This window comes from Quercus suber, unplaced genomic scaffold (assembly GCF_002906115.3).
Source record: "Quercus suber isolate HL8 unplaced genomic scaffold, Cork oak 2.0 scaffold_39, whole genome shotgun sequence".
Classification (NCBI taxonomy): domain Eukaryota; kingdom Viridiplantae; phylum Streptophyta; class Magnoliopsida; order Fagales; family Fagaceae; genus Quercus; species Quercus suber.
The window spans coordinates 1213585-1234692 of record NW_027069504.1 but is presented as its reverse complement, the minus strand read 5'-3'; the positions used below and the strand labels follow the sequence as shown (position 1 = coordinate 1234692).

Below are 21108 nucleotides of genomic sequence, written 5' to 3'. Positions count from 1 at the left end.
GAAGTCTCTGATGGAGACAAAGCGCAGGGAGTCACATGCACTCTCTCCACTCAGATGGAACAGCCCACTGTGGGTGTGTCAGAAGCACGTGCTGTGTAAAATTACTCTCTTAATACTCTCATGTGTGGCTTAAAGGAAAATAAAAGCACGACTGAGGCTTTCTCACTGGTGGGCCAACAAGCCCATTTAGAAAAAGTGGAGATGGAGGTTAACAGCCCAAGTAAACTCGTAGTTAGCAAAATGGGAAAAAAGGAAGGCATGGCTGAGGTTACGGGCCAAGAAGTAGAAGAAAAAGCAAAGATCACAGCCCAATGGAAAAGATTGGCAAGGGAGAAAGGTAAAAATAAAAGCCCATGCAAAGAAGTCTAGTTGTTAAGTAGTGGATCAAAGAGAGTTGGAAAGTTAATTTTTGAAGGAGAATCAGAGTTCCCACAGAAGAAGCTATGGTCAGTAGCACTAACTGAACAAAATCAACCTTATGAGAGATCGGCGATGACTATAAGGCAGCACCGCCGGGAGCCATGAATCCAATAAGTTGGAACTGCCGGGGACTTGGGAACCCCCGGTCAGTTTGGGCGTTGCACGATATGGTGCGACAATGGAATCCCAAGGTAGTATTTTTTATGGAAACAAAAGCAACGAATAGAAGAATGGAAAAAAATAAAAAACAGAATTGGGCTGGCAAACGGGCTTATAGTCTCCTGTGCAGGACGAAAAGGGGGTCTTGCTATGTTGTGGGCCAGAGAGATTGACCTGGAGATCAAAAGTTATTCTCTAAACCACATAGATGCTGTGATTAATGATGTTGAGAGAAGTTTCAAATGGAGGTTGACGGGATTTTACGGTCAGCCGGAGACCCACCGAAGGTACGAATCCTGGCAACTATTAGCCTTCCTTAATAATTAATTGCATCTTCCTTGGTTATGCTTAGGAGATTTCAATGAAATTTTATCTAACTCTGAGAAGCAGGGGGGGGAGGGGGGGGAATAGAATATACTTAAGGCTGGATAGAGCCTTTGTAAACCCAGAATGGCTGGAAAAATTTGAGGGAATGAAGGCGCATCATTTGGTCGATTCTACATCTGACCACTGTGCTCTACTTATCTCTGATTCAACAACCTAGCACCAAAGTCGGGCTAAGCGCTTCCATTTTGAAGCAATGTGGACAAAGAATGCAAAATGCAAAACCATTATTGAAGACTCATGGGGAGTGAATATTGATCTTAGCTCACCAGAGGGAATTATGTCCAATCTTAGTAGTTGTGCTGCCGAGTTAACGAGGTGGAGTTCCAATGTGTTTGGTCAGATTCCAAAGAAGATAAAGGAAAAAAGAAATACTCTGAGCTCTCTGACCTTACAAGACAAGGATGGTTCTCTAAGCACCAAGATAAATTGCCTAAGGCAAGAAATTAATGACCTCCTTGATGATGAGGAAATCTATTGGGGTCAAAGAGCAAAAGCCCACTGGCTCAAAGAAGGGGACAAAAATACCAGCTTCTTCCACACCTAAGCCTCAGAGCGACGCAAGCAGAACACAATTTTGGGGATTTGGGATAGCCAAGGCCGATGGTGCGATGAAAAAGATAGTATTGCCCAAGTTGCCATTGACTACTTTGAAAATATTTACACTTCGGTCCCCCCATCCGGGATTGATGAGGTTATTAATGCTATCCCTACAAGGGTGACTGTAGAAATGAATGAAAATCTCAATAGAAACTTCACAAGGGAGGAGGTTGTTATTGCTCTCAAACAGATCCACCCTACTAAAGTACCCAGCCTCGATGGTATGTCTGCTATCTTTTATCAGAAATATTGGAACATTGTAGGTTGTAGCATCACAAATATGGTATTGAATGTTCTTAATAATGATATGTCTATGGCATGCCTTAATAAAACCAACATTGCCCTCATTCCCAAAGTAAAAAACCCCAAAAGAATGATTGATTTCTGGCCCATGAGCCTGTGTAATGTAGTTTACAAACTCATATCTAAAACCATAGCCAATAGATTCAAGGTTTTTCTTCCTCACATCATTTCAGAGAATCAAAGTGCTTTTATTCCTGACAGGCTAATTATTGACAACGTTCTTGTAGCGTTTGAGTTAATGCACTTTGTAAACCACAAAAATGCAGGGGTGGATGGCTATATGGCTACCAAACTTGATATAAGTAAGGCTTTTGACAGGGTTGAGTGGTGCTTCATAAAAGGGGTCATGGAAAAGTTGGGTTTCAGCACAAAATGGATAAACCTTGTAATGAGGTGCATCTCTTCGGTTTCCTACTCAATCATTGTAAACGGGGCGGCTTGTGAAAACATTAATCCTACCCGGGGACTTAGGCAAGGGGACCCGCTCTCACCTACTCTCTTCTTCATTTGTACTGAGGGGCTCTCTGCTCTCATTAATAGGGTAGCTAGAAACCAAGGTTTGACAGATATATCTATCTGTAGGGGCTGTTTGAGGGTCACCCACCTTCTCTTTGTGGATGACAGTATCCTTTTCTGCAAGGCTAGTGTGGAGGAAAGTCGAGAATTGAAGCACATCCTTCAAAAGTATGAGGAAGCCTCGGGTTAGAAAATTAATACTGACAAATCCTCAATTTTCTTCAGCCCCAACACAACACAAGAAACCAAAGATGAGATCTTAGCTACTTTAGGCCCAATGCAAGATACTAGACACACAAGGTATCTGGGCCTCCCATCCTTCATTGGGAGATCAAAAAAGTAGGTGTTTGCTATTCTAAAAGAAAAAATTAGGCAAAAGCTTGCTGGCTGGAAGGGCAAACAATTATCTATAGGTGGGAAAGAAATCCTCATCAAAGCGGTAGCACAAGAAATTCCTTCGTACACAATGGGCTGCTTCCTCCTTCCCCAAAGCTTATGTGAAGAGATTGAGAGCATGATGAGGAGCTTTTGGTGGGGCCAAAGGCAGCATGAAACTAAAATGTGCTGGGTTAGTTGGAAAACAATGTGTAAACAGAAAGCTTGTGGTGGTATGGGTTTTAGAAATTTGCAAGCCTTCAACAAAGCAATGCTAGCAAAGCAACTTTGGCGAATCGTCCAAAATCCTCAATCTCATGTGGCAAGAGTTCTCAAATCCAGATACTTTCCTACTGGGGATATTCTAAATGCAAAGCTTGGTAACTCGCCTTCATACTCTTGGAGAAGCATCCACAGTAGCCTTGAAGTAATAAGAAAGGGAACTCGATGGAGAGTTGGTAACAGGAAGTTAATCCATATTTGGGATGACAAATGGCTGCCAACCCCATTTACCTATAAGCCTATCTCTCCTCCAAATAACACCCCCCAATTCCCAATGGTCTCTTCTCTCATTGATCCAATGACAAAGTGGTGGAGAGTGAACTTAGTAAGGGCTACCTTCCTCCCCTTTGAAGCAGACACAATCCTGAAGATACCCTTAAGCCACGACCTCCCTGAAGATAAAATTAATTGGTTGGGAAATTGCCGTGGAGTCTTCACTGTCAAAAGTGCCTACCATATAGCCCTTAACCTGTTGAACTCTATGGTGGGTGAGGAGTGCTCTAATGGTGATCCTTGCAAGCCAATTTGGAAGAAGCTTTGGCATCTTAATCTCCCAGCCAAAATCAAAATCTTCGCTTAGAGAGCATGTGTTAATGGCCTCCCTACTATGGAGGCAATCTATAGCAAGGGGATATCACAAACTAAAAGCTGCCCGGTGTGTGGAAATGAAGCTGAAAATTTGGACCATGCTCTTCTTGACTCTGCTTTCTCATCTTCAGTTTAGAGTCTTTGGTCTGAGAACCCTTTGAGCACCCATGGTATCAAGAAGTCCTTCCTTGACTCTATACCTTATATTCTCTCCCATGCAACACTCCAAGATTTAGAACTTTTCTTTGCTATTGCTTGGGCTGTCTGGTTCAACAGAAATAGGTTGGTTCATGAAGGTAATGGGCTGCCTCCTATGCAGGTGTGGCAGCTGGCTAAAAACAGTATTGATGACTTTGTTTGCTCAGCCACATAGGATTTTAACCAAGCTAGAGCTCCCCCATCCATCTGGACTCTCCCTCCCCCTAGAGTTCATAAAATTAATGTTGATGGGGCATCATCAGAATCAGATTGCTCCTCAAGTATTGGTGTTGTCATTAGAGATAGTTTGGGTCAAGTGGTGGCTGCCCTTTGCAAGCCTCTTCAAGCTTGCTTCCCTACTGAGCTTACGGAGATCATGGCTGTAGAGCAAGGTGTGCTTTTGGCTCAAGAGCTTCAGCTTCCTTGGGTTATTGTTGAATCAGATTCTTCAAATGTCATTCAAGCAATTCAAGAAAAAGCCACTGGTAGCAGCTACGGACACATCATTCAGAGAATCCTTCAATCTTGTGAGTCCTTTGAATCTTGCTTCTTTAAGCATTTAAGCAGAAACTTTAATTCGGTGGCTCATGAGTTAGCTCAACACGCTAGAAGATCCGGTTCTCATTGCCTTTGGAAAGGAGTTACGCCTCCTGTTGTAGCTACTTTCCTTCAATCTGATCTGTTGTAATGTTTAGTTTCTGCACTGCTGTGCAGTCTGATCTGTAATGACTCTTATTTGGTTTAATTCCAAATCTTTCACCTTTCAAAAAAAAAAAAAAAGAAGTTTCCCACAGCAGTTTTATGAACTACTGCTAGAGAATCTATAGTTGCAGTTATATAACCACTAGTATAAATAAGTAATTTCAAAAGAAATGATTGTGTGCACTAGCGGTTTTTAATTCTCAGAATTGCTACTATAGATATTTTCTATACCAACGATTCCTAAAACTGTTGCTATAACCTATAGTGATGGAAACTGAAAAGCGATTATTCAAGTTGTAGTAGCAGCTTAGAAAACCGTTGGAATAGACCAATCTGAATTTTAGCAACAGTTTTTAATAGTTTTAGTAGTGGTTACAACTGCTGCTAAAAAAACAGGTTTTTTTTTTTTTTTTTTTGGGTAGTGATGAGAATTCTCAGTTTATTTATTTGTGCTTGTAATACTACAAGATAAGTACTACAAGAAAAAGGCTGGAAAAACTAACATATGATTATAGTCCAGACTTACCAACAAGTTTGGTTAAGCCATAAGTAACTCCCATAGCAATCCAACCTCCGATCAAAAACCTTAAGGAGGACTTTAATAGGTGTCTTCCCTAGAAAAGCACTTAGCCCTCCAAACGCAAAATTCACAACCCCATTTACCACTCCCACCCTCACTGCATAGTCCTTTATAAACACTGCCCCCAATAGCAGTTGAAAGTGCTGATGTTCCAGTTGCATGCCAAGGGTTTGGCAATTTCTCTTTCTCAGCATTTCATTCCTCCACTCCCATGTTATCATTGCTACCATCTCTCTTCATTTGCGCCATTTCAATGTCGTATATATTATGAGTAATAGGGGCAGAGTTATAGCAACGCTTGGGGGCCATGGTCCCCCAAAATTTTAAAAAATTATTTTATACTATGTATAAATATTACATATTTTAAATATTTAGCTACAAAAATAGAAGTTGCTCCCCCAAATGTTTGAGTTAGTCCAATGATACTCTTAAAAACTAATATAATTTGTCAATTAGTCCAGTAGTCACAGAGACAAGGTAGTTTTTGTTTTCTCTATTTTTTTTTTTTTTTGGTATATGTTTAATATTAAACTAGACTGCTTTCGTATAATATTGAATTTTAAAAGATGATAAGTTCCCTTAAAAAATTATCTTGCAAATATACATATATGAAAGTTGTTAATTTTATATACAATATATTTATAAATTATGACCTACTCTAGTATCAAAATATTAATGTTTATATTTGTGTATGTGCATTTATGTAGTGTGTGATGATTTATCTTGACTCAAGACTAATATATTAGTAACAAAATTTGGCTCCCAAACAAAAAATTCTAGCTCCACCCCTGGTGAGTAAATAGAGATGAGCTCTCCGATGGCCATACTACATGCTCCGGCATCCAACCCAGCAACCTCAGAAAGGATCATGGATTTAAAATCTGTTCGGACAGCTCCAACTCCAATCATAAGGGATGCCGTGGAAAGCAACAAATCATTTGCACCCAAGATGGCAGTTCTAAGCCGTTTTCCCCTTTTGTTGTAGTCTAATTCTTCGTTTTTAGTTTGTAGCTCAACTTGGAATGATTTGACTTCGTTTAAGGGTGATGGTTGGTCGTGAACTTGATTGGCTGCCATGGAAGAAAGATAGTAAAAAAACAAAGCAAGTAAGGGTGTGTTTAGATGTTGCTTATTTTGTTAAAAACTGAAAATATTGTAACAAAATAATTTTTAAATGTGTGAATAGTATCATGGAACCAATTTTTAATGAAAGTTTTATCGGAAAAAAAAAAGTTTGTGAGTTCCGTGAATAGTGTACAGAACCTACTGGAAACACCAAAATTCTACTGAAACGCGCTTCAAAAAAAAAAAAATGCAGACACAGGATAGTGCTTTTCAACACTATCCAAACACACACTAAGGCTACGATAATGAAGAAGAGATTATAATAATGGTTATGTGCAGAGGAGTGTGGAGGGCACACTCTCAGGGAGGTTATTTATAATGAGAAATTAAGCTTAGGTATTTTATTAAGGGAGGTGTAGTGGTGGTCTCAGTGGAATCTAATGTGTGTTCACACTCGAGGTTATATATATATATATATATATAAAATTTGGAAGCTTATTTATTTATTTATAATTAAGGCTTCACGTTACTTAGCTTTAGTTAATGTTTTGTGATTAATTACGTCGTAAGTTGTTATTGACTTTGAAAAGAAAATACAAAAGATCAAAAGCGTTCCCTAATGAAATATTCTATCCACATTGTAGGGAATGTAAAGGACATGAAGTTGTTGTTCCTGCTTTGGATTGCGAGCGAGGGATATCTATTTTTATTCTTCTTCATTTTTCTCTTTATATATATATATACACATATATATTGATCTGCTTATCTACGTTACTTATTGATCTGCTCAATGAAGTATTAAAAAATTCACATAATAAGTGAGCAACCTATTTTCTTGGAAAACTTCTAATTAAAAAGAATGGTCAAATCTCACAACGATAAATCTGTATAACTATAGGATTAAGAGATTAAAAAAAAAAAAAAGATTTAAGCTTTCTAATGAGATATTCGATCTACATGTTGGATATGAAGTTGTTGTACTTGTTTGCGTCGTACATATTACTATATACTGCTGCCTGTTAAAACATATCTAATGCCTGGAATATGTCTAACCCTTTTTTTCCAACTCTAACAAATATATTTGTTGCATAAAATAAACATAGTTTTTATGAAGAATCAAAAAGTTAAATTGAAGAAACAGAATGGAATAAGATGAATGTGATCATCTTTGTGCTTGCGTTTTGTTCGTTTTTCCTTTTTGTTAATTTTCTTCTTCTTTTTTTTTTTTAAAAAAAGGTTTCTTCTTATTATATTTCGTCTCCAAATTACAAATTAAGTTAGATGTAAATTTCTGTTTCTAGCGAATATTTTAATATTTTGATTTTTATCTACATCTAACCTTAGTATCATGACTTTCTTTGGGTAATAGCTTGTAGAAAAATCGATAATTGTATTTATAAAATAAGCACGAAATTTAACTTTGCAATTATAATTTTCCTTTTTCTTTTTTGAAAAAAAGGAGAAAACAGCATCTTGACTTTGAACTGTAGGTGTGAATGCATTAGATTCCAACGACACCATCTTTCCACGTGTCCAAGTGACCTTCACCACATCCCTAATGCATCATTAATTCCTTCCTATAATTAATAGAAAACCCTGAGGCGTACGCGTGGCTTTCACACTCCTTTATGTTCAAGGACTCTGTTAACGGGTGCTGGTCAACATTTGTTAATGAACTAGTTGTGGTTCATTTATTACCTATCACAAATTCCATTGCATTAAAAATTGACAAAATTTTATTTTTTAACTGTAGTTTATCATAAAATAATTTGACTTTTTCCATCTAAATTGACACACATTTAATGTATATTCAATTTTTTTCACATTCCTAAAAAAAGTGAATAATTTATTTCTAATTTTATCACATTAACAGGTGCTGTACAACACCCGTTAACAGCACCCTATATTCAATACCATTTTATTACTACTTGTATATAACATGGAATGGAACCAACTTTTTTTTTTTAATTTTTTTTTTATATAGTTTTAGGACAAATTTTAGCTACAAAATTGGTTTTAGCCTTAGGCAACAAACTTACTCAATATCTTTTTATTAGAGGTTAATTTTGGCTAATCCACCATTGAATTACATCTTCTTATTATATCCTTCATATTTGCAAAATTTCTAGAAAATTAAAGATCAATAACTATCATCAATAAATTATTTAAATTGCAAGTTTTTGAAGTTTAAAATTATTAATAAAATATAAACTTATAGATCATATAGTAAATAATATTTGATTGACAAAATTTTACATGCGTATTAAGAGCGTAAAACACATGCAATTCAACAGTTTAATTTTCAAAATATGAAATAATTTTTATTTTATTGATTAAGGTTGTAACTTTAGGCTACAACTAATTTTGTAGCTAAACGATGTACTTAGCTTTATGTCCATGCTTGAACAAAGAATAGAAATATGCTAAGATTCAAGATGCTTCAAGTTAACTCAAATGGACATAGTGGAGTAGTCCTCTGAATTGTTAAAATTAGTGACCACACTAGGGTTATTTTTAGAGGGGTTAATAAGAAATATAAATTATACAAAATTTAAAACAAAAGAGAACTTAAATACATTAGAAAAAAAATAAAAACTAAAACTGAAATACTTAAAGTTTTACAATTGTTTTCTATGATATTTCATATTTTGAAATCATTGCATGATATCTTCATTAATATTGTAGGGATAAGGGCCCAAAATTACATATTGGGCATTGGGTCTCATCTGAGGAAGTTGGCATATATGTTTGAGGAGGGACAAATAGTTACGAAGGATTTTAATTTAGAGTCTCATAAGTAAGAAAGGGGTAGAAGGCGGTCCGAGGAGGAATTCCTCCTCGACTTTGACAAATATAGTTCAGACACGTATTCCAACGACGAAAATGACCTCCATAGAAGATTTAGTGTTAGAAGTGTGCCTTATGAACACACGAGAAGGTAGGGAACAAAAAAATATCTAAGGGAAAGCTGCTACCTCCGCATTAAATGCACTGTAACTACTTTTCTAGCCGCATTTATGTGGAGAAGACTCCTGAATAGTACTTCCTTGGCTACTGCAACTCATAGAGAGCTAGAAAGGGTATCTGATGGGACGAGCACTTAAATGGTGGCTTGGACGATTGACAAATGGAGGGCCAGGATCACCGGAAATGAGATATATAATGTAAGAGACCCCTGAAGGAATAGTGATCGGGAAAAATGGAGAAAGAATACTGTAGCAATCAAAGTTGCATTTGTAATCAGTTCTATTGATTTATATCAAGGTTTGTCTCCTCGTATAGTGAATTCATTCAAGCTTATGTGACTTGTTTTTGCTTGATCATCTTTTAAATCCATACTAGCCATTATTAAATTCATTAGGGCCTAATTCTTTGACCCACTCTCTACAAATTTATTGTACTGGGTTCACTGGGCCAATATTCCATACACCTTGGGTTTGGGCTGCAAATCATGTCATTACAAATGGCGACGTTGGTGGGGAGAACTTGTGTAATAATGAGTGCAACGGTTAACTATGGTAGGATCAGGTCCACATGAAGCAGAATCTTTGGGATCCAAGCATGGCGACCCCTTTGTCAACCTTGAATAAAGAGGTGATCACGAAGGAAGCGTGCATACCATACATATTAACAGGACTCAACCTCAAGAAGGAAGCCATATCTCCCATGCAAGGAGTAACAAGGGCATGCAATTGGAGATTGAACAGTTGAAGAGAGAGTTATGCTATGCACGGTGAAGGCGAACCCCTTCAAATTTTGATGTTTCTTCTGATAACGAAAGGGNACTACTTCTCTGATTGAAAATGTCATTATTTAGGGGTTGCTTTTGTAACATGAATAGGAACCTGACCTCATGTGGTTTGACTGGGTCGATTGCAGCTTCCTTTGCAAAGCTCTCATTACTGGAATCCTTGTAAGTACACATTCAAAATTTTTTGTTGCGTGAATATTGTGTTAGCCCTAACTTGATGAAAATAAGGATTAACCCTTTCATGATTTAGCGTTTTGTTCAACAACTTGCAACATCTCATGAGGAAAATACTTTCGTCTCAGGGATTTATCAAACAATAGCTTAACTGGACCAGTACCTGAATTTCTGGAAGAACTCAAATATTTGAAGTTCCTGTAAGATCTGAAGCGTTGGAATTGTAATTTTAATACAATTAAGAACACATCTCTAACAGAAATCATATCACTGACTTGTAGGAATTTGAAAAACAACCAATTATCAGGTTCTGTTCCTACGGCTCTTATTGAAAGATCAGAGGCTGGATTACTTACATTGAGGTTTGCCTCCCCTCTTTGAATCTCAGATGCTAATATGGATGAAAAGGCCTATATTTCTATCTCTTTTCTTGTTTTGCAAATTCTTGTTTTTGAGTAGATAATAGAAGTGGTTCATATTCTAGGATTTCATAAATTACAATTATGCACTAAAATTTTGATATGGGACATGACGATATGGTTTAATTGTCTATTTCCCTGCTTCCAGTGTGGATGACCAAAATGTTTGTAGCTCAAGTTCATGCAAAAACAAGAAAACAAATTATGTTCCAATACTAGCACCAACAATGTCAGCATTGGTCCTCTTTATTTATTTATTAGTTTTGATTTTTTTTATTAAAAAAATAACCATTGGTGATTGGACATAATTTTATTGAATGATAGAAAAAAAAAACTATTTAAAATCTTATTAAAAAAGATTTTGACCTAAAAAATTAAATAAGTTATAAATTCTTTGATTTTTTTTTTTGTTTAAAATTTTTTGTTGACTCTTTTGTCTTTCCTTTAAAAAATTTATTTAGAAAAAAACTATCTCCATTATCAATAGAAATAAATAAATAAGTAAAAAAAAAAAAAAAAAAAAAAAAAAAACACGCTAAGATGACCGTTGCCCTCTGGAAAGAAAGTCCTTTCATTTGATAAATGCCTTTAAAAATGCTTACTGTTGGAGCAAGAGTCAGTTCTCAATTTTTTATTTCTTATTTTTAAGTATCCTAAAACGTTGTATATAAGTGAATAAGTTAAAAAGCTAAAGGAAAAAAGTGCATCCAAATACACCCTAAGCAAGGCAAAGCTCCTAGCATTTGTAAATTCCCAGCTGAGAACAAGCTAAAGATGCTAGTACTTGCATTTTCACTGCTTAGAGTTCCAGCCTTGAAGTTGGATTAACAAGAGAAAAGAAAAATAACTTGCTGTGCTAACTCCGTAACCTGTGCTTGTACTTTTTTTAACCTTCTATTTTTGGATTATATGATATATCCTATTGTTGAATGAAAAATGCCTTTCTCACATTGAATTCGCTGGAAACTTTGATAAAGGATTCTTTGCTTCTATATCTTGATGAACTGCGGTTTGCTCTTCCCTGCAAGTACTTACTTTTTAAGCAAATAGAAGTCCAAAAAGAGTTTTACATAAGTTTTCTTTTATTTTTGTTGGACTTCTTTCTTTTTCTTTTTCTTTTTTTGATGAATCATTTTTGTAGGACTTGATAGTGTGAAAACCACCCTTTCACTGGATGCCCGATATAGTTCTGAAAGGCCTTGGCAGTAAGTACGCGCTGTGAGGTGCTCTGGTTTAATCTTTACCTGATCAGGAGCTGTAAACATCAGTGCATTTGTATGCTATACCATATGTACCAAAAAGAAAACTGTAATTTACTAATGAGATATCCGTAATTTATTATATTATACAGAACCGGAGAAGTCCTCCAATTACTGCGCAAACTGTGTAGGGCAATGTGTGTGTATATCATGGTTAAGTATAGGGTTTTATGCTTTCTCAAAAAAAAAAAATATATATATATATATATATAGGGTTTTATGAAGTTCATACAACCTGTTAAAATCATATATAATAACAATTATTATTTGGCTTAATTGCAGATATTGATCATAAATTATCGGGTTATTTGTAATGTATGTCCTTAACTACGAAATTTGACAATCCATGTCCTAATTTGAGATTAATTTGCAATATCTACCCATAACACAAAATTAAATGTTGATTATGGAATATTTGTTGTTTACGATACATGTAGCAAATGTCCTCATAGTTTAGGATGGACAATATCAGGGGTCACCCAATAGCCCATGATGCATGGGCCGGTTCGGTAGCCGGCTTGTTAGCCTGACTTGTTGCCTAAAATCCAGAACAAAATACTTTTTTTTGGGAGGGGTGGGCGAGTGCTGTTGGGGGTGTTTATAAACACTTTTAAGATCCCACACCTACCCACTAAATACTTGGAGTAATTGTGACATACTACTTAATATTTATTTATTTATTAGTTTTGATTTTTTTTATTAAAAAAATAACCATTGGTGATTGGACATAATTTTATTGAATGATAGAAAAAAAAAAACTATTTAAAATCTTATTAAAAAAATATTTTGACCTAAAAAATTAAATAAGTTATAAATTCTTTGATATTTTTTTTTTTGTTTAAAATTTTTTGTTGACTCTTTTCGTCTTTCCTTTAAAAAATTTATTTTGAAAAAAGACTACCTCCATTATAAATATAAATAAATAAATAAGTAAAAAAAAAAGCACGCTAAGATGACCATTGCCCTCTGGAAAGAAAGTCCTTTCATTTGATAAATGCCTTTACAAAATGCTTACTATTGGAGCAAGAGTCAGTTCTCAATTTTTTATTTTTTATTTTTAAGTATCCTAAAATCTATAAATACCCATCGCATTTCTCTTATTTTACTCACAAAAAATTTCTCAAATTCAAACACTCCCTATACTATTCTCAATTTTTCATCTCTTATTATTTTTTTCCCTCTTATAGTTATATACTTATACCCTTATGAAATAATAGTATTATATTTTTAATAGTTATATTTATACAAATACAAGTATCAAATTCTTCAAGTTTTTCTCAAAAAAAAATTCTTCAAGTTGGAGGCTTGGAACTTGGAGGCCTGAGCATTCAATTGCATTTGAAAATCAACTTCTTCAGATTGGAGTGGAAGCTATTTGTCTCAAATTATGATTGATAAACATCTTTTCATAACTTTTATTATATACTTGCTATCTCATTATTTGCATACATTATTTTTGTTAGTTTTCAAATTTTTAAAATGACACAGAAATGATCACATCATACTAGATGATCTAGATGAGCAAAGGCAACCTTTTGAGTCAATTGGTTCCCCCACATCCCCAGTTCCCCTACATCTAATGTACCAAGTAATAATAATACTACACTTGGCTCAAATCCAAGTTTTACTAACAAAAATTTAAAAAGTGAAGTTTGCAAATTTTTTGATAGGGTAGAGTGGATAAAATAAGAAGGAACAAAAACTATATGTTAAAAATGCGGTGACACGCTGGCTGGCAACCCAAATGTGGAGACTTACCATTTAAAACGTCTTATTATACTAAATAGTTGTAAGCGAAAAAATCAAACGGATATTAACTACATTTATTTACACTAATGCAAATGCAAGTAATGAAGTAGTAGAATATCTTGTTAGAGCTGAACACCCATTTACATTTGTTGAAAAACATGATTTTACTAGAATGGTGTAACGTGGTCTTACACTCTTACTCTATGGTATAAAGGATTTTATGCATCCACTGCAAAAAGAGATATTATGAAGAATTTTAAATTTTATAAAGAGAGATTAAATAGTATTTTGCATGCAAATAGCGTAGATTTTGTTTAACTTTTGACTTGTGGACATCAAGAAATAAATTAGGTTTTCTCTCTTTAACTATTCATTATATTGATTCTAATTGGAATTTAAATAAAAGAATAATATCATTTAAAATGTTAGAATCTCCACACACGGGATATAACATTGCAAATCTTATTGGTGAGGAACATCAATATTAGTGTATTTTTGTGAGATTTAAAGTAAGGGTTGTGTGTGAGGATTTGGGGAAGAATCTGTGAAGAAGTAGTTTTCGCGACTTGCTCACGACCGTCTTGCTATTGCTGACCTGCGAAACAAGCCATGTGAGAAGCACATGCTGGAATTTGAAGAGTCCATGACAGACTGGATTTCGCGAGTCATTCGCGACCCAAGCCAAGTTGCGAGTGACCAGTAAAACTCACTGCCTTATTACTTTTTGAGTGTGACTTTTCCCATTCTTTACCAACACTATATAAACCCTCATTACCCATGAAATGTAAGAAGAATGAGTATTTACAAGAAACTTTTGAGAGAGAAACCCTAGCCAAATACTTGAAAGTTAGAGATTGTTTGCCCACAATCCTCTACATCATTTCTCTAAAGTTTCCATTTGCTCCCACCTTTTCATCTACACATCCTTGAAAAGTTTTTAACCCAAACACTTACCTCACACATTCTAAGTGTTGAGAGAAGTTTTGGTGCCTTAGCGAAGCATTGGAAGAAGCCATTGAGTGACGGATGCAATCAGGTGGAATTGCGGGATCCAAATAACTAGTGAGACAAGACTCCGACAAGTCCGTTGCTAACAGAAGCTTGGAGGGCTCAAGTACATTGAGTAGATTAGGCTTGAAAAGACTTTTTGATATTCGTGTACTCTAACTTATTCAATAGTGGATCGATTTCAACTTGGAAGGCCGTGGAGAGATTTTTCTCCAAGTACTTCGGTTTCCTCTTCGATAACACGTCTCGGTGTTATCTTGTGTTTCCATCTCTCTTCCCTACTCTTTAAGCTTTACTTTTATCGCACTTTATATTTGCTCATGGCTTAGAGTAGTGTTCCGGTTTATTGCGCTTCATTTACTCTTATTCCGCACTTAGATAAGATAGAGTAAAAGCAATTAAGCCATAATTTAAAATTTGGGGTCTGAACAAGCATTAGTATTTTCACACTAATTGAACTTTCACGATGATTCAACAAAAAAAATTTGTAATGTATATTATCCAACATCTTGTAGAGTTATAATACAATTGACTAACATTTGTGCAAAATTTTCAAAATTTTAAGGGCAAACTTTTGGAATATTTGATGAAACATTAGAATTAATAAGACAAAATTTTGACAAATATTGGGGAGATATGCCTTTGATTTTTGGAATGGCTATTATTCTTGATCCTAGATTTAAAATTGAAGAGTTGAATGTTTTTTCAAAAATCTATATATATAATAATAAGTGAAGCTGAGAGAAACTCAAATTAGAATTCCATCCAAATTAGAGTTCTAATTTTACATCATGTGTTCTAAATTATTTATTCTTAAAGAATTTTATTTTTTTAATTTTATAATCAAATGTAAGACCACATCATAAATATTCATCCAAGTGAGTTATTAAGTACAAAAATCAAAGAGTCTAGAATAAATGATTCGTAAAATAAAGAAAAGTGCTTCACAATAATTATAAAAAATAAATAAATAAATAAAAATGGGCAATTTCCATTTTATACCTAATAATATCTTTACAAAATTTTTTAAAGAGTTAATAAAATATAAAAATGACTATCAATAGTATTTAAATTATATATTTTAGGGATTATATTATGCATCTTATTGTATATTTTTAAGTGTATCCATGCATATGTATGAGGTTACAAGCTAGTTTTTTATAATGATGATGTTAAAAAAATTCAAAAGACCATACAATCACATCAAAATTTAATGACACGATTATTTGATTATTATGGAAATTCTTAGAAAAATTCTGAAATTGGTGCCCAGACACAAAACATAAGAAGCTCTTTGTCCTCCACTAGTTTTCTAGGTGACCAAGAAGAACAAAATGCTTATTACATAATTACAAGAAAAAGAGAACAAGCATCTTCAATAACATCAGGTAGCTTATATGAATTATAACATTATTTAAATCAACATTTACTTGAAATTGATGAAGAAGGATCATTTGATTTATTGGGTTGGTGGAAAACAAATCAAAGCAACCTACACTTTCCATTATGGCTCATGAAATATTATCAGTTCTTGTTTGCACAATAGCATCGGAAGCACCTTTTTAAACAGGTGGTAGAGTTGTATCTGATAAGAGATGTGGTCTTAGTCCCAAGACTATTGAGGCACTTATGTGCTTAAAGGATTGGAACTTAGCAAATAGAAGACAACAAGAAGCGGAATTAGTAGAGGCATTTGAGCAATTGAAGTTAGAAAGGCCCGGGTGGGTGCCAAGAAGTCCACGACATAACCAGGAATCCACCACTTCCAGATAATTATTAGCAATTAGTTATAAAATTTATGTAACAAGTTGTTTCAATTTGTTCTTAGATAAAATTATTTGATTTTCCAACACAAATAGATTGGGAATTGCAAATGATAGACAAGTGTGTAGGTGCCAACCTAGTTGGGTGTACACATTTGTAGTGATGCAGCTATTTTCACTCTAATATATTCATGAATATATCAATGTACTTATTTATTCTTATCAATACAAGTTAATCTCTCCTATTTTAGTTCCTTTTTAAGAATATCTTTTTAGTGGTTTTTTTAATAGAATCTTTTTAGTAGATTTAATTGTTCAATTGATAATTTGTATTTTGTAATAATATATAATTATAATTTTTTTGGTTAAATTTTTATAAGCCCATTGAAGCCCCTGTTAAAAACGCTCATAGGTAGCCCATTAAGCCCACCTCACTAGCCTAACCCGCTAAAGCCCAAATGAGCAGGCCATTGGCTAGAGTTTTTCCATCCACCCAGCCGACCAGCATTGACTAGTCAACAACCCGTTAGGCCCAGCCCATTAAGCCCATGGAACAAGTAAAAGCAAGCAAGCGGGCCGTCCCATTGACGACACATAGAGGATATCATTCATTAATCTGTTAATTTGGACACTAATTTGGATGTTGTGTTAGACATTTCAAATTATCTCAAAATGAAGGGTTGATTTTAGAAGTTGGAAGTTTCGGGTGCACATTACAAATACCTTTGAACTTCTAGGGTGAATACTTGTAATTAACCTTATTTCTCACTCGTTTCTTTTAATATAATACTATAAAAATAATTTTGATTACATGAATGATTAAAGTCTAAACGTTCTACCTTGATTTAGGTAAATCTCCATCCATATTTGTTCATTTTTATTTTGCTTTCTATACCCGATACCCTTTATTTCTCAACCTCTCTTCTATAGGCCCATTCCATTGATTGTCTCCCTTGGGCATTGCCACATTGCGTCAAAATTTAGTGGTAGGTAACTTAGGGCTAGTGGGTTCTTGGAGGTTTCCCACAAAACAATTCTCAAGGCCCAAACTCAATGAACTCCTGAACAAAAGGTTTCCTAGAAATTTACAGTTCTTTAAATGTTACTTTTAAAAAGGGTTTACTATTTATTGGGTTTTGGGGTAGGATTTAGGATTTATGGGTTTTTAGGGTTTAAAGTATTGTAAAATTTAATATTATTTAGGCACTAAGATTTAGTGTCTAGGGTTTATTTATTTATTTATGTTTTACGGTTTTAGGGCATACGACATCTTAGGGTTTCTATTTTTTGTGACACTAGGATTTAGGGTTTAGATTTATGGTTCTTTTAGGGATTATTGTTTTTGGTGTCTAGGGTTCTTTTAGGGTTACCACTTTTTTAAAGTTTTTTTAAGGTTTAGGTTTTAATAGGGTTTATTAATTTATAAAGATTTGTTATCAAATTCAAGGTTTTGCATTCTTTTTAGTTTTACCAACTTTCGTTAACCAAACTTTGGTCCGCATATCCCTCACTTATGCTTATTTCCATTCAACCAAAGCCAAAAAACTTTTTTAGCATAAATGAAAACTACTACTCTAAGCACTCCATCTTAGGGAAGATGAGCATGAGCACACATAACCAAGTCTCATGGTCCAACCCTTTTTAGGAATCAATAGAAGGCCCTAAAGACGAAGGAGAAGACACCTAGTTAAGTAGGAATGTCCTACCCACACTACACCAAAACAAAATCTATTACATCAAGTTCTAATACAACAAAGTATCGCATCTACGAGCTAAAATTGTTGCAAAAATAACTTAAAAGTGTTAAATTATTGCATCAACACTAATAAGTTGCAATAACTTATAATTTTCGGTTGCAATAGAAGCTTTAATATATTAGAAAAAATTGTTGCAGTAACTTAAAATGAAGAAATTGTTACAATAAATTGATACCAATTATTTTTGTAATTTATTACAACGAAAATTTTAAACTAATAGCTTATTGCAACGAAGTTATCATTGCAATAATTTGATATTAATTCTTTTGTAATCTATTGCAATGGCAAACACAAAACTACAACAAATATATCATTGCAATAGCCCAGTATCAGTTATTTAATTATCTATTGCAATGACAAAATGAAGTAATTATCTATTACAATGAATATGTCCTTGCAATAATTTAATCCAACTTATTTTGGTCAATTATTTGCTAATCAACAAACACGGCTACATGTGGCTTTTTAATAATGTATTTGTGTTTCCGGTTGTCTCGTGGCTAGGCCTAGGCTAGTGAGGTAGCCCTGAGTGGTTGCAAGACCCTTTTTTACACTTTTGTACTTTTTTTTCATTTTAATATACCGATTCTACCTTTTTTCAGTTTTTTTTTTTTTTTTAAAAATCCGTGAAGTAATAACCTATACCTATAAGATATTCAAAACAACAAATTATTTATTACAACAATATATATATATATATACATATATCATTGCATCAGAGTTGTCATTAAAATATTTGGAGTTTATTGGAACAAAATTTTTTGTTGCACAAACCTATTACCTCAATTTTTATTACAACGTCATGTATCAACTATTGCAATAACTTTAATGTTATTGCAACAATTGCTTTCATTGCAATAAATTTTTTTTTCTTGTAGTTCCATTTGACACTTATGTACACAAAAAAAACAAAAAGAACATTGAGTAAGAAATGTCACTCGATTGGAAGTTTGAAAGTCAAAACGGGTTCTATTAGATCATGCGATGAATTTGCGTTCTTCAAGGTTATTAACCATGGTATCTGAAATGAAATTATTGAAAAGTTAAAGAAGAAAGGTTCAATTTCTTTGGTAAACCAATATTTACAAAACAACAAGCTGGCCTAAGTAATCCTCTTGGCTGTTGCCACATAAACATAGGTTCCCATGAGGATATGGGAGAGTTTGAGTATCTTTTACTTAATGCTCACCCTTACTACATTGTTGAAAAATCCATTACCATCTCTTGTGACCCTTCATAATTCAGGTGTTTAATTAATATGTTTTGCACTTATTGTAATATGTATGCAATGGAAGTTGGCAATGGTTGCATGGTGTAGAATTTTTTTGTTGGCTCTTATATTTTTTTAATTTGTTGGCTCGTATTTATATTTTGTAAAATTCCTCTTTTTTATTTTTTGTTACACGTTAAATTAATAGTAAAAAATATAGTTTAGTTAAAATAATTTTATTAGATATTAATTTTTTTACAATCTATTACAATGGTAAACACAAAACTGCAACGAATATATCATTTCAATAACCCGGTATTAATTATTTAATTATCTATTGCAATGACAAAATGAAGTGATTATCTATTACAATGAATATATCATTACAATAATTTAATCCAACTTATTTTGGTCAATTATTTGCAATTTATTGCAATAAGATTCATGAAGTAATTACCTATACCTTTAAGATATTCAAAACAACAAATTGTTTATTACAACAATATATATATATATATATCATTGCATCAAAGTTGTCATTAAAATATTTGGAGTTTATTGGAACAAAATTTTTTGTTGCGTAAACCTATTACCTCAAATTTTATTGCAACATCATGTATCAACTATTATAATGACTCTAATGCTATTGCAACAATTGTTTTCGTTACAGTAAACTTTTTTTCCTTGTAGTTCCATTTGACTCTTATGCACACAAAAAAACAAAAAGAACATTGAAAGCTCGGAAATGTGTCGAAAACACAAGAGTAATTTAGACCCCCCGATTAAAGATACGGCTCGAAAGATTTTACACTAACTTAATACTAAGTGCGGAATAGTGTAAATGCGAGCGGATGAACAAATAGCTACTCTAATCCATAAACAAAGCAACATAGCAATATAATGGAATATAGAAGAGTAGGGAAGAAATATGCAAACACAGAAAACACCAAAACGTGTTTTCAAAGAGGAAATCAAAAAACTTTGCGAAAAACCTCTCCGCCGCCCTCCAAGCGAAAATCGATCCACTAGACAATCAGTTGGGATACATGGGTTAGCAAGAGACCCTCAAAGCCTAATCTACCCGATGTACCTAAGCCTTCCAAGCTCCTACTCCAACAAGGCTTCTCGAAACCGTGTCTTGTCTAGCTCTCCGGATCCCGCAACAAGCTCCATGTTGCATCTGCCATTCCAGGCTTCTTCCAATGCTTCTCAACAGCACCAAAACGTCACTCAACACTTTCAAAGGGTGTGGTAAGTATTTGGGCTATCAACCTCTCAATGGTATGGAAATTGAGAGGGAAGAGTTGAGGAAATTCCACAAGCAAGTGTATAGAGAAAGGTGGGGATGACAATCTCTAATTCTTAATGTGTTTGGCTAGGGTTTTCTCTTTGAAGCATTCCTCAACATTTGTGGGTAGTGAGGGTATGTATAGGATAGGTATAGAAAGTGTGAGTCATTCAGTACAGGCTGGCAGAACAGATTTCCTCGTGAGTGTCTTGCGGGAAGGCCTTACCCGCGAGATACTCGCGAGACACAGCTGTCTCCACCTGGCCTGACTCTTCACATTCCAGCATGTGCAGAGCACATGATTCACTTCGTGGGAAGTTAGGTCGTGACATACTCGCAAGAATTCTTCGACCTTCAAATGCTTGAGTCTTCACACTCTCTCTCTATCACACATCCCTTACAACAAATCTCACAATAGATACAGGGTATAAACGATTGATAATAATTAGAATTAAATTTAGCACGGAATAAAAGCTAACAAAATACATAGTTGTAAATAACAACTTTACAAACATTGAGTAAGAAATGTTACTCAATTGGAAGTTTGAAAGTCAGAAT

At 34.3% G+C, this 21108-nt stretch overlaps 1 protein-coding gene, 1 non-coding gene and 1 pseudogene across 2 annotated transcripts; 2 read left to right on the top strand and 1 right to left on the bottom strand.

Annotated features, from left to right (window-relative positions):
- The first annotated feature begins 2965 nt into the window (after positions 1–2965).
- LOC111984763 (uncharacterized) lies at positions 2966–4513 on the top strand. The gene is made up of 3 exons (XM_024016379.1): positions 2966–3523; positions 3764–3946; positions 4001–4513. The coding sequence occupies exons 1-3, from the start codon at positions 2966–2968 to the stop codon at positions 4511–4513; spliced, it is 1254 nt and encodes a 417-aa protein (XP_023872147.1).
- Positions 4514–5036: 523 nt separating this feature from the next.
- LOC111984764 (vacuolar iron transporter homolog 1-like) lies at positions 5037–6184 on the bottom strand (annotated as a pseudogene).
- Positions 6185–10012: 3828 nt separating this feature from the next.
- Positions 10013–11958, top strand: LOC111997833 (uncharacterized). The gene is made up of 4 exons (XR_010628071.1): positions 10013–10085; positions 10226–10297; positions 10379–10459; positions 11658–11958. It is a non-coding gene; the product is annotated as an uncharacterized LOC111997833 (transcript).
- Positions 11959–21108: the final 9150 nt, after the last annotated feature.